General features: G+C 38.2%; 1 protein-coding gene across 15 annotated transcripts in view; it reads right to left on the bottom strand.

Moving 5' to 3' along the window:
* LOC132382929 (activating transcription factor 7-interacting protein 1-like) overlaps window positions 1–12,906 on the bottom strand; it is a 154,910-nt gene extending 142,004 nt beyond the window's left edge. For 5 of the 15 annotated variants that reach the window (XM_059953505.1, XM_059953510.1, XM_059953514.1 and 2 more), the window contains exon 1: window positions 12,423–12,724. Coding sequence is in view for 2 of the 15 variants with exons in the window: in XM_059953513.1 (XP_059809496.1) it covers window positions 12,744–12,772 (29 nt within the window). In the remaining 13 variants the exon portion in view is untranslated. The other 10 variants (XM_059953513.1, XM_059953516.1, XM_059953518.1 and 7 more) reach the window with 9 other exon arrangements.
* Between the last annotated feature and the right edge of the window lie 561 nt (window positions 12,907–13,467).

Genomic DNA, 13,467 nt, shown 5'->3' with positions numbered 1-13,467 from the left:
CCAGAGATTCCAAGATGCCAGAGAGAGCCAGACGGCTATTAGAACCACCAGGCACCAGAGGGAGGGGAAAAACAACAAAAGAAGCCCCACTTCAAGAACATACAGGAGGAAATTGCCAGAATGCAAGATCTGTCTCAGCCTTTGAACCCATTATTTGACTATATCATGAACCACAATATAGGAATGACTCCCATCTTTTCCAAATTACTTTTGTCTAAACACTTATTAATTTAAAAGTCAATAATACCAAAATAAACAGGGATCCCCTCCCCCCTTCCCCCAATGATATCAAATCTCAGATCTTGGCATTTTAAAATTAAACAATTCTAAAAAAAAACTTGAGAAATAGAACGTTACCCTGTCAAGGTATTTTGAGGGTCCATCATCAAAGCAAATGACACCCCAACCAACTCAGATCTTATCTACATCATACTCTCATCGCCGGCACATCAATCATTAACATTTTAAATCTAGAAGTTCAAGCTATTAGATTCTCCCTTTCTGTGTTGCATTTTCTTCTTACTGTATGAAGCACACAGCCAGCAGCATAATATGCTTTTCACTTCACTGGATTTCACTGGTGAGAAAGATCACATTCACAGCACCCCTTAGTTATAACATCTTAACAATTGTGAAATATAGACTGTGGCCAACGTGCATTATCCTCTGTACATGCACGCGTGCTCTTTATATGTGATATTCTTTAAGGTATGCATGCACTTTTAAAAGAGTAGTCTGTTCAGGTCTCCACTACACCTCAAAAGCAAAAAAAAATCAACTTCAGATAGCTTACTGCATCAAAGGCGATACAAGAATTTAACGTTTCATTGCAAAATTGGAGACAAACAAACATGGATAATACCACATCAAAAAGGAAAATTGTACTGGGTATGAACTGGAAAGCTGCAAGGTCAACTGAAAGACATTGGTGAAAACACTAAGGTCTTGGGATTTTAGTCATCTGTGTGAGGTAAATGTTGAAATATTATTGATATAACAACTAACGATCACATTTCACAACTGCAGCAGATCACCGAGGAATACAAATCTTAAATGAATGTCAAACTGCATTGCCAGTTTTCTATTAGGATAAAATAGATACATATAAAATAAATTTACTCTTTTTATCCTTTGCCTTTTGTAAACAAAAAAAACATTGTAAATGATAGGATATTTTTGTTGCAGATTTCTGAAAAGCTGCACAAACCTTCCCCCCACTGGGCATTTATACCATTATGAATTTCAAAGTAGAGAGCAAAATCTATATTTATTAAAACTACCCATAAAAAATATGCAAGGTATTAATTAGATTCACAGAAAATGAAAAAATATGTCCTTCTCTATTATGACACTTCACATTGCACACTTTGATTTTAATAGCTTTCCTGTGAGATAATTTAAGAATAGAGATCCTCTTGCACACTCATTTTTTTAATGCGTGAAGCAGACTAGGTTAAAGTAGGTAAAGAAAGGAAGCATCTAAGGTTCTAAAGAGATTTCTGGTCACATGATTCCAGCTGTTAAACTCTTTGTATAATGGAGGAAGTCAGAGTACCAGCAGAGTGCACAAAATGGCTGCCTTGTCTGCACTGCAGAGAGCTGTCTCAGGGGCCCACATCATAAATGGGGAGAGGCCAAACCACCCACTTATTTTATTTTTGGTTAGTCTTGAATTTAATAAACACTTAAGAAAACTAGAATACTCAAGCTCTTCTGTTCCAAAATTTTATTTCACTCAATGCAATTCACAAACTGAATGGAAAAGGATGCATTTAACTGCAGTGTAATCACTATTTCTCCTAACCAGTGGGAAATGCCACAGCAATGAAAGATTTTCATTATTACTACAGAATTAAACTAATACAGGCTTATGCCCACTATTCTATAGCAGAAAAGATTATTTTGCAAAATTAATCTTCAGCATGCCAACTATCAGCCATTTTCATTGCACAAGTTTAATTAAGGTATTTTGCAAACAACTGTTCAGCATTATATTTTTTCATTTCAAAATGGCACAGCTGTTATATTAGCTATAGTTTGTAAAAACAAACTTAATATTTAAATAGTTGCAGATTAAGCATACCATTAATGCCGTCGACAGTTGTAAATATCAAATAAACTCAAACCCAAAAGGGGCCTCTAGAAATAGAAACACTCTATGTCAATTGTTTCAATGAGACACCGACAACTAAATGTGCATTATTGAGTAACTTGACCGTATGCTTCACACATATTATTTTAATGAGTGAATACTGTAAAAAAGACAATCATACAAATCAAAAATTAAAAGAAACAAGTTAATTTGTAATTTGTAATTGATGGTTTCAGAAGATGCAAGTGTCAGAGAAATTTATTGCTCACTCTTATGTGACTTTGAGAGGGTAGCCAAGTCATCTTCTTGAACTAGTTCTGGTGAAGGTATTCCCTATGCTGCGGGGGGGGGGGGGGCACATGTTCCTTGATTTTGACTTGAAGGAACACATTTCCAAGGCACTACACTGCTCCCTAATTTTTCCTGATAGTGGAATCCAGAAAGAACCCTACATCTTTTGGTTGAATCTTGAAATTTAATCGACCAGAAGTTAGTTTTTCAGTCACTTGGTCTAATCACACAGCGTGGAAACAGATGAGCAATGTATACATCAGGTTCTCAAATTCTGTAACTGTGTCATTTAATGGAAAGAAGTGGATTTTAATGTGTAGGCACCACTTGTGTAATCATCTTTAGCTTTAATGACCAAGAACAAATTTCTATTCAATCAAATAGTGCTAGTCTTTTGTGTAATTTTCAATGTTATTCCCAGATTGTATCATTTCCTCTAACCCATTTATTTTCTTTTTATCCTTCCAACCAAAAGGGGAAAACTTCACTGATAGGAAATTAATTCACTACTAATCCAGTGACTAGAAACTTATACACAACTTATTATATCGCACTGTCTCCCACATTCTTAGTTACTTTGTTCTAAATATTAAACTTTACAAATGTTATCAAACATGAATTAGTTGTGTAGACTATTTAGCTTTCATACTTGCTCCCAAAGACAGCACAATTCCAGGTACCTACCTGGGTTTGATCCTTACTCTGGGTGCTGTCATTTGGTGTTTATATGTTCATTTTCATGGTCACATTGATTTGCTCAAGGGGCCTGGGTTTCTTGCCACATTTCAAAACAAGCACTGGTTTCTTAAATGGCTACTGAAAATTACCCGTTCATGTAGTTAACGGCAAAAAGGGTCAAATGAGAATTAAAGGGTGAGAGAGCGAGAGAGAGAGAGAGAAAGATGCAACAATACAGGGAAAGCGGAATATACACCTAAATGCCAGCATGGAAACAAAGAACAAACTGGCTTCCTTCTGCATTAAGTATAATTCCATAAGATGATGCTTAATTATTATTTTTAAAGAGATACAGCATGGAATAAGCCTTTCCGGCCCTTTGAGCAGCAACCCCCAACAACCCCGATTTAACACTACCCTAATCACAGGACAATTTACGATGACCAATTAACCTACCTGGTACGTCCTTGGACTGTAGGAAGAAACAGGACTTGAAGAAAATCTACACGTTCCATGGGGGCGTCATCTTTCTGTGCAACCGTATGTCCATAGACTTTTAGTAATAAAAGGAATCAACCAATCTGTTTTGATTATACTCATGTGACAGAACCTCCAGAACCCTAATGAGTAGAAACTTCCACTGTCTTTGGGCAAAGAAGAATCATCCCTGAACAGCCAATCTCTTATTTCGAAGCAGTTGCCAACTGCCCTGAACAACTCAGTCAAAAACAATGAATCAATTCCACATTTACCTTGTCAAAGATATAAAGAATTTTCCATGTTTGAATAAGATTACTTCTCACTCTAAATCTAAGACCATACAATAGCAATTTACTTAGCCTCACCTCATACAACAAACTTAACCCCCCAGAAATCAATCTGATAAACTTTTATCATATTTTATCTCTTGTAGCATAGAAAGAGATCCCTTCAGCCCAGCATGGCCATGGCAACCATCAGGCACCCATACACTAATTCCAATTTCCCTTTCACATTCCCTATTAGCCTACACATGAACACATTTTTTTTTTGGCCAAGCAAGAGGAAACAGAATCTGTAAAAACCCAACTGGGTTTTTCTTCCTTGGGCTAGGAGACCAGATTAATACAAAATATTCCTGATGCAATCTTACTAAGTCCCTATACAATTAGAGTAAATAACCTATGCCCTTGCTATCAAATCCTCCAACAACAAATGGCTGATACCACCTGCCTTCTTGCTTGCTGTACCTCAATGGTGACTTCCTGCCATTCATGTACTATGATAATTAGGTCCTTCTGAACACCTTCAACTTTCAATCCCTTGGCATTGAAATAAATTCTGAACTGCTGTGTTCCCACAGCCTTTCACCAATGGACCCCAATAGCCACAGGCCTCCCAATCCAAATGTGGCCCTTTGACTACTCCCCTGCTGTTTGTCCACCAACCAGTCTTCATCCAGGCCTTTGTGATCCTCAATCTAAGGTGACTAATTTTACTTAACAATCTTGGAAACCTCCTGGAAGTACAGGTACAACAATGGCTCAAAAAGACATTGGTTACCCTGATTTATGTTGCTCGTTACAATCTTAAAAAATAGATTTGTTTTATGTTTAATAAATCCACACAGAAGCTAAAGAAATTGAACAAAGTATCCCGTTACCACTTCTTTACAATAGATTTGAGTCTTTCCCTTTTAGAAACTAGAAATACCACAGCAGAAATTAGCTAATTTTATCTCCCAGGTCTTAGCCCATAGCCCTACAGATCACCCCAAAAATGGGCATCTTTTAAAAACAGTTAAAAATGTTTCTGAATCTCACACGCCCAGAAGACAACTTTTCCTTCATATCCTTCCAGCTATATTATTCTATTTATTGCCTTTGGCCTGCAAAGATGTTCAACACCTCAAATAAAATCTCCCCTCAGCTCTCCTTATTCCAAAGAAAGCAACTTCAGCCTCACAAATCCCTTCCCATAACAAAACATTTACAGCCTTGTTAACAGCTTTTAAAAATTCTGCAGCCTCTATTGTGCCTAAAACTACTCCCTAGCAAAGTTTTAATTCTGCAGCCATATTTGAATCCAATTTGCTATCCATGCTCTTATCTTGATATCATCCTCCATGGAGCCTTACCAAACAGCATCTGAAAGCTTTGTATTGAACATACCACTTGTGCTTTTAGTGAATTCTTTGAAGGGTCAATAGACTTGATAAACAGGAATCCTTCTAAAATATTTATTTATAACTTGCCTCCCTAGGATTATGTTATAGTTTAACAAGGATTTTTAGAGAGTAAGATACTAACTGATTCACACTAAGCTTAGTCAGCTTGACTTTTTCTGCACCATTCCTTTTCCATTGCCCAAATGTGTTATTAAGAACAGTAGGAATGGATTAAGTACAGTATTTTCATTATACAAATTGATTATTGAGATAGGATTATCATTTTAAGAACCAGTTTAGGCCTGAGCTCCTGAATTTACAAAGACAAGAAACTGATCTCGCTAAAAGAATCAAGACTCTTAATGGAATTTGAAGATAGATAAATGTTTTCCCTGGGTTTAGAACCAGGGCTCAAGGTCTGGACATAACTGGCTGGCTATTCTGGATAGATGAGAAATAAAACAGCTTCACCCAGGGGATAGTGAATGTTTGACATTCTCCACCCAGAGGAGGCTAAATAATTGAACATATTCAAGAGATGCAGCAAATTGACATACTTGTGAATTAAGGAATGTGGTTTAGTACAGGAGAGAGACGCTGTTAGTATACTACCAATCAACTTCAATCAAATCCAACCAAGTCATAGGTTAGTCAAAGACTACTGAATAAATCAAGTTTACTTCTGTAATCCTCGACTGTACATTCAAGACCCACAGAGAATACACATCAGCCTCTATCAAATCTCCCTTCAATTTTCTAGGTTCTAGGAAATAAAGTCCTAATCTATTCAGCTTTTTCTTTATAACTCATATCCTCAAGTCCCTGCAACACCCTTATAAATATTCTCTGTACTCTTTCAATCTTGTTTATATCTTTCAAAAAGGTTGGTGACCAAAATTCCATACAAAACTCCAAATTAGGTCTCACCAACATCTTATACAATTTCAACAAAACTTCCTAACTTCTGGACTCAATACATTAATTTTTGAAAGCCAATGTGCCAAAAGCTTTCTTATGACCCCATTTACTGTTAATGACACTTTCAAAGAATTATGGATCTGTATTCCCAAAAATTGTACTCCTTAGTGCCCTACTGCTCACCATTAAAGACCTACCCTAGCTGGTCCTCCCAATGTGCAACATCTCACAATTGTCTGCATTAAATTCCATCAGTCATTTTTCAACCTGGTCCAAATCCTGCTGCAAACTTTGAAAGCCTTCCTTAGAAACTTTCCAAGGAAAAAGACTACCATCAGAAAACTTACTGATCACATATGACAAACTCTTTCCATCTAACCCTTTTAGTCCCAATCAATGTGGAAAATTAAAATCACCTATCATTACCTTACGTTTCTTGCGACTGTGCAATATCTCTATGAATCTGCCCCTCTAAATCCCACTGACAGTTGGGTGGTCTATAATGTAATCATATTAACATGGTCATACCTTTCGTATTCCTCAATTATAAAGCCTCTCCAGTTTGTCCTGACTGAGCACTATTGTGATTTTCTCTGACTAGTAATGCCAGCCCTCTCACTCTAACATCTATAACAACTGAATCCCACCAGTCCTGCCCCTCCTGCAACCAGGTCTCACTAATGACTACAATTGTCATAATTCCACGTGCTGATCTATTCTCTCATCCACCTTTCCTACAATATTTCTTGCAATGAAATATACACAGCTCAGAAAATTAATCCCACCATACTCAACCTTTTGATTCCTGACCATGCATAACATCTTTCTTCACAACCACTCCATTATCTGTCTCTGTGCTCTGTACCCACCTCCCTGCTACTTTAGTTTAAAACACCCATGCAGCACTAGTAAACCTTCCCACTCATATATTATACCTCCTCCAGTTCAGGTGCAAACCGTTTCTGTTATACAGGTCCAACCTTCCCTAGAAGAGAGCCCAATAATCCAAAACTCTAAAACTCTCTCTCTGGCACCAACTAACGATCTTCCTACTTCTGGCCTTGTTTACAAGTATATAATGTCTGATTATTTCTCAATAGTATTAGATTGTACATGGGGTAAATGTGATGAACCCATGATATGTGCTTTCAAATAACAATGGCTCAGGCGTAACATAGCTTTGCCCTGAAATGGCCTAAAAAGGATTTAAAGGTACTGATACAAATCTATCCAGTGCCAAAAATTGTAAAACAATTTTGTTAGAAGTATTCACTTTCAAACAAATTTTAATTGGTATATTACTTATGTATACATTTTCTTTAATTTTGTATTACACACATTTCCATAGTAATAGGTTTCAAACAAAACACAGGAAGCAAAGTAGTAAACCAAATAACCAAAATAAACCAAAGATCACACCATAATCATATGGCAGGCAACTGTTTCACAATAACCAAATTCAAAACAGTGTGACAGTTGTGAAGTCAGTTCCAATAACTTAAAAGCAAATGAAATTGCTCAAAAAGAAAGTGATATGAAAAGAATAAATCTATATAAAACTGTGGCAACATTCAAACCATAGTACAGGGATTTGTTGTGGGAGGTTTCATGAAAAGTTAAAATATTGTTAGTCCCCATGATATCTGCTTTTAAAACAAATTGCTTCAGGAAGTCCCAGGCACTTCTTTATATGGGGAAAAAAAAATCAACATATTTTATTTAAAAGATACATTTCAATCACTAAAATTTTTCTATTCAGATACAGTTCATGGAGAGCTCAGTAGTGATTTCACATCACTTTCAAAATATTAATACCACACTACAGCATGTGAAGTGCCACACAGAAAACCCAAGTTTGAAGATGGTAAGGGGAAAAAAAGGAAGCGATCTTTAAAAAGGTAAAGGTAGGCAAGTGAGGACTGGTGGGGGGGGGGGGGAAGAAGATAAATTAGGATTAAAGAGCAAAATGGATGGCACTGTATCAAATCGATTGTGAGAATATTGCAAGTGTGTATGTGGCTGACCTATCACACATTAATCAATTGGGCATCCTTTACGCAGATTTTCAAGTGGACACACTTTTTGTCTTGGCAGGCGGGCTCAGATCTGTCACTCCCATATTGCAAGTTGTCCAGCATGTACAATTACTGACATCTCAGTAAAAACATTTAATCAACTATTCTTGTCATTCTTGCTCCACCCATTCAGAACACTGACCATCCTGAAAAAGCTTCTTTCCATAATTTATTGAAGTTGTTTGTTCACAGACATTACTAGAATTTCTACTGGAAGAAAAATTGACTCAAATCCTTGTATGCTCAACTGAAACAATGTCAAATAGGATTCACGAGGTGATAGTCATGTAAATTTGGATCAACTAGAGAAGTGCTAACCGACACTGTAATGATGATTTCTTCAAGCATATCCAACAAATATCAGGCTTATATGCATTAACTTCACTGAGCAATGGTTGCCAGCAGCTGCTTGCACTGTAGTGCCCTTTATAAAGAAAGAACATTAGAAAGGCAACAATATGCATCGACCAGAATAATCCATACAAAAGAAATTTTAAAAGTTCAACAGGGATTATTATTGTTTAAATTCATTATATCCAGTCAACTATGTCATATTTACCTCCTGCATTTACAGCCAAATACTGTAACGGAATTTTCTGTGTAAGAGTAAGACCATAAGACTACAAAAAGTTGGATACCCACCTGAGGCAGCAGGCTCATTCTTTGTGAAACACTGCTGTCAACCTAGATGGAAGACATTTCAAAGAAAGCTGAGAAAGGTAACCTTATAGCTCTTCTGCAACCTCAATAGCCATATGCTGATACTTCCATTCTGCTGTAAATAAAGAGCTGGGATTTATCTCAGTTCTACATCTAAAATAGAGAAAAACAAATATAATGCAATGTCAATTCTGATGTAAAAAGTGAGGCCTGGAAGGTATGGATGAGGCACACACATACCTCATGAGGTAGAGAGGAAGAGGCAAGGTAAGTGAGCGGAGGAGATGGCGGTAGGTGGAGTCTAAAGAGGGAAACTTGATATTAAAAAGTTTCAGAAGAATAAAATTGCAAGAAGCTTAGCAATCAGAGGAATTCTGCTGTCCATGTCCATAACAAAAACTAGGAAAGGAAATGGCACATTGGCCTCCATTGCAAAGAAACTGGTGGCCAGATTGATGCATTGTTACACCTGTATAAGATTTGCACAAACCACACTTGGATAGACCCATGCATCATTTTAGCTTCCATTTCAAAGGACAATGCAATGAAAGGATCATCGAATGAGGCAACTGCACTTTGAAGATGATGGGCATGAATCTCAAAGAATGAAGGGCAATTTCTGTGGAACACCCATTTCTAAAGAAAATTAACATGATGGCACTTCTCTTGCCTCTAAATAGGAAGTACAATCTCAGGATAAATAGCCATTTAAGACTGAGATGAAACATTTCTTCAATAGGTACATAAGTAGTTGGAATTCTCCTCCAAGACGGTCCTGGATATTCAGTCATCAATTATTGACTGCTTCCAATTGTTTTCTTTTGGATTCTAAAGCAATAAAAATATGGAATCAGGCAGGGATGGGGACTTTAGATAAAGAAACAGCCAAGATATCCAATAGTATACAGTTAAAACTGCCATATGGTTTACTCATTTTTCTTATGTTAAGAAGGTACAGTGCACAAAGTGCTGCACTGAAGTGACAAACAAAATCTTACACCGAGCTTTGTTCTTTTTAGTTGAGCAACAAAAAGCTTGGGAAGGAAAGGTATTTCAACAGACTTTATAAAAGACTTTTAGAAGGAATTCTTATGATTTTAGTATTTAATCATCTTTAATATCTTATATATCAAACTTACAAAAAGGAGGTGGTTTTGGAAGGAGAATTAAGGGATTTTGCCCCATATTTGATCATTTCCAGTAGCTTGACACCACACAAAATCAGCACTTTCAAGTCTTGGATCCAGCTGAAGTGAAACAGGCTTATGGTATTTTGCCCAAACACTGCAATTAAAATAAGCAAGCTTATTGGTATGGCTGTAGACTCCTTGCTTGCTCCAGTTTAGATCTCAGGCCCTTCCTAGTCACAATTCTTGAGTTTTCTTCATATTCTCCACAAAGCAGCCTCTCAGATTGAGAATTACCTCTTCTTTCTCAAGACAATGGAAAACCACGAATTCAAACTCTTAATTCAGCTGACATAAGGGATCATCAGTTTAGTCCCAGCAGACAGCAATGAAGATGTTAGAACTATGCCAGTACAGTCATGATGAACAGGGTTCACACTTACACAGCATCAATGGCTGGTGCAAGAAGATTCACAGGCACACTAAAAGATTGGAACAAATTGTCCCTTTTTTCCTTTCTGATAAGTAATGCTGGACATAATTATTATGCAATTTCAGATTCCTTCAAACTGGGTGTGTGCCATCAGCAAACTTCACATGAATCCTTTACCTTTTTGTGAAATAATAGTAACGGAAGCAAGGCAGTATTCATCAACTATCTCTGGCTCTTTGCTCACTCAATTCATTGAGCTGAAGAACAAATAAATACCTTTATCATAATCATCTGCGGCGGAAACTGGAGAAAAAGGGGCCAAAGTTCAGAAAGTGACTGCACTTTGAGAAAATGTTGCTTAATGGCCTTCAAGTTCCTTCTATTCAAAAACTGTGGGCCAAACGCACAAATTTTCAGATGTAATTAATTGAATTTCACAACATTCCTTCACCGTTGGTAGATTGACGCAAAGTAATGTTTTAAAATGTGTAACGTACATACAGAAAGGGCCAGTAACATAATGAAGGATCCCAACCACCCTGTTCAATGACTGTTGTCCCACTCCGATCAGGGAGGCCATGTAGTTCCATGCCAGGGCCACCAGATCAAAAAGTTACTTTCCCCAAGCAGTAAGCCTGATTAACACCTCCACCCACTAACCCACCCTGTCACACCCCCAACTACCACTACGTTTTCATGTCCTGTCAGTCACCTTATGTACATATGCTCCTGTGTCTAGTATCACTTCGAGTGTAAGTTATTATATGTATTTATATATTTATTGTGCTTTTTTGTTATTGTGTTCTTTATCTTCTGTGTTTTATTTTGGTGCTGCAACAACCTGGAGTAACAATTACTTTGTTCTCCTTACATTTGTCTACTGAAAATGACATTAAACAATCTTCAAATGCTATGTACTTTATACGAATACTGTCAGGTGATAATCAATGTGAAAAATTGCTGTAAACACCATTTTCACCAGTATCTGTAAGTGGAGATTGCATTTGAGCGGTGAATTCACCTTAGACGTCATTCTTCGAAAACCTTTCCCAGTTGCCATCTCAGATCAGTAAAAGGCATGTATGTTTCACGTTTTTAAATTGCATTTATGGCAATATTTGGAAAAACTTGGCATAAAAATTAAAAATGGCTCAATGCTGTGATATAGCTTTAATTTCCCAAAGATTGCGGCACTGAGAACCCAAACTCCTCAAAGAAATGTCAGTTGTACATCTTGGAGAGACTTCCTTTGGATGAATGAGGGATTTTTTTTTATGTTTGCCACCCAAGGGATTTGGATTAATCTCGAGAGATTTGCACGATTCAAAACCAACAGCAGGAATAGCTGATCAAATTTAACATTAAGTAAAAGAATCAGATTTTTTTTGTTTCTCTTGCCACATGCATATACTTTATTTCATAAAATATACATAAGGTTGTGCAGATCAGAGTCAATTTCTCAAATGACCCGTATCAGACGTATTCCAACAAATTAGGTACTGTGCAACACAAGTATACAGGTTTTCATGCTGTTCTGAATTTTTACTGGAACTAGTGAGTGAAAGATAATCAAAAATTAGATAAGTATTCCCCCAGGACATGTATTTCATGGGTAGCAACAGGCATGCAGTACATTTGGGTGCATATCAACATTCAAAATTGCAAAATCAATAAATTATTAACACTGATGCATCAAGTCAAATCTAACTGTGTACTCTTTGTTAAAAAAAAATCACCTGCTCACAAACACACATGGGCAGACGATCTAGAATTCAGAATATGGATGGCAGCTACAACAATGCAGCAGGAAAGCAAGTGCAGCAATAGCTGCATGCATTCATTTGTTGTTTTCTTCCCCCTAAGGAGAAATATGCCCACGTTGGAGGCAGGGAAATAAAGCTGAACTATGCAAACTTCTGGGGGGAAAAATCTCTCTGCATGGTTCAAGAGAAAATAATTTCAATGTGTCTTTTGGATCAGTATAAACCAGAGTTAGACCTACCTTGCCGTGAAGCATCCAGCGAGGTCGCCACACTTGTAGTTTGAAGGGGGCAGGAGAGGAGGGGGTGTGAAAAATCCCGCAACCACCACGGTTCAGAGTGTGTGTGGTTTGGCTGGGAGCGCCACGCGCATGCGCAGTCGCACCGGCGGTCTCGTGCAGCAACCATGCAGCTCCAATGCAGCCGCTCGCGCCGGGCGCGGGGCCACCCCGGCCGCCCCGCAGGGGCGGAAGCGCCAAGCACGACGAGAGCCAAGGGAGGGAGGCACAGAAACAAAATGCACACGGAAAGGGCTCGTTCCGCACGGTTTAACGCGGGCTTACCTGTGCGACTGGTTCAGACGCCGTCTCATCAGTTCGCTTTTGCCTAAACCCCCCCCAACCCACAAACCCGCCTTTTGCCCTATTGCAGCCCCGTCGTTTGTCCGCCAGAGCTGTCGCCCGCCCCCTCATAACAAAGATGGCGGCTGCGCGTGGCGAGTATGCAAATGAGCCCTATACTCTCTCTCCAGAAATCAGTAACATATTCCCTAGTTTCCACCCCCTCTGGCTTCCCTCAATGTATTCACTGCACACCAGTGTTCATTTTTACTTTTATTATCTGTAAGATAGAATTTCCCACCCTCCCCCCACTACCGCTAGTGCCGGCCAAGCCGGACGCTAATATGCAGATAAGGCAAGGTTCGCATGCAAGTCATTAGGCATCTCACTACCAATCAGCGGCCGCCGTGTAGTGGGCTGGATCTTATGCAGATAATGGAGCGTTGATATGCAAATTCAACAGGGAGCTTCTCCACCCGTCTGCCGCAGGACAATTGGCCGGGGGGGCGTGGTATGTAAATATATCGGGCGCTGATTTGCATAGCAGCCCGGTCAATGTAATTTTCAGCGTCGTCCGATTTGCAGCTAAGCAGGCGCTTGGTTTTCCCGACTTTTGATAACGTTGGTAATCAGGTGCATATTGCATTGGTTTTATAATACTCATTACACATCTATTTTCAATTAATTCCCTAACTCAAAAGTAATTTTAATACCTTTTAAGATCTAT

Source organism: Hypanus sabinus, chromosome 29 (genome assembly GCF_030144855.1).
Source record: "Hypanus sabinus isolate sHypSab1 chromosome 29, sHypSab1.hap1, whole genome shotgun sequence".
In the NCBI taxonomy this organism is placed as follows: domain Eukaryota; kingdom Metazoa; phylum Chordata; class Chondrichthyes; order Myliobatiformes; family Dasyatidae; genus Hypanus; species Hypanus sabinus.
The sequence above is the reverse complement of the archived record's forward strand: the minus strand, read 5'-3'. Positions and strand labels throughout refer to the sequence as shown.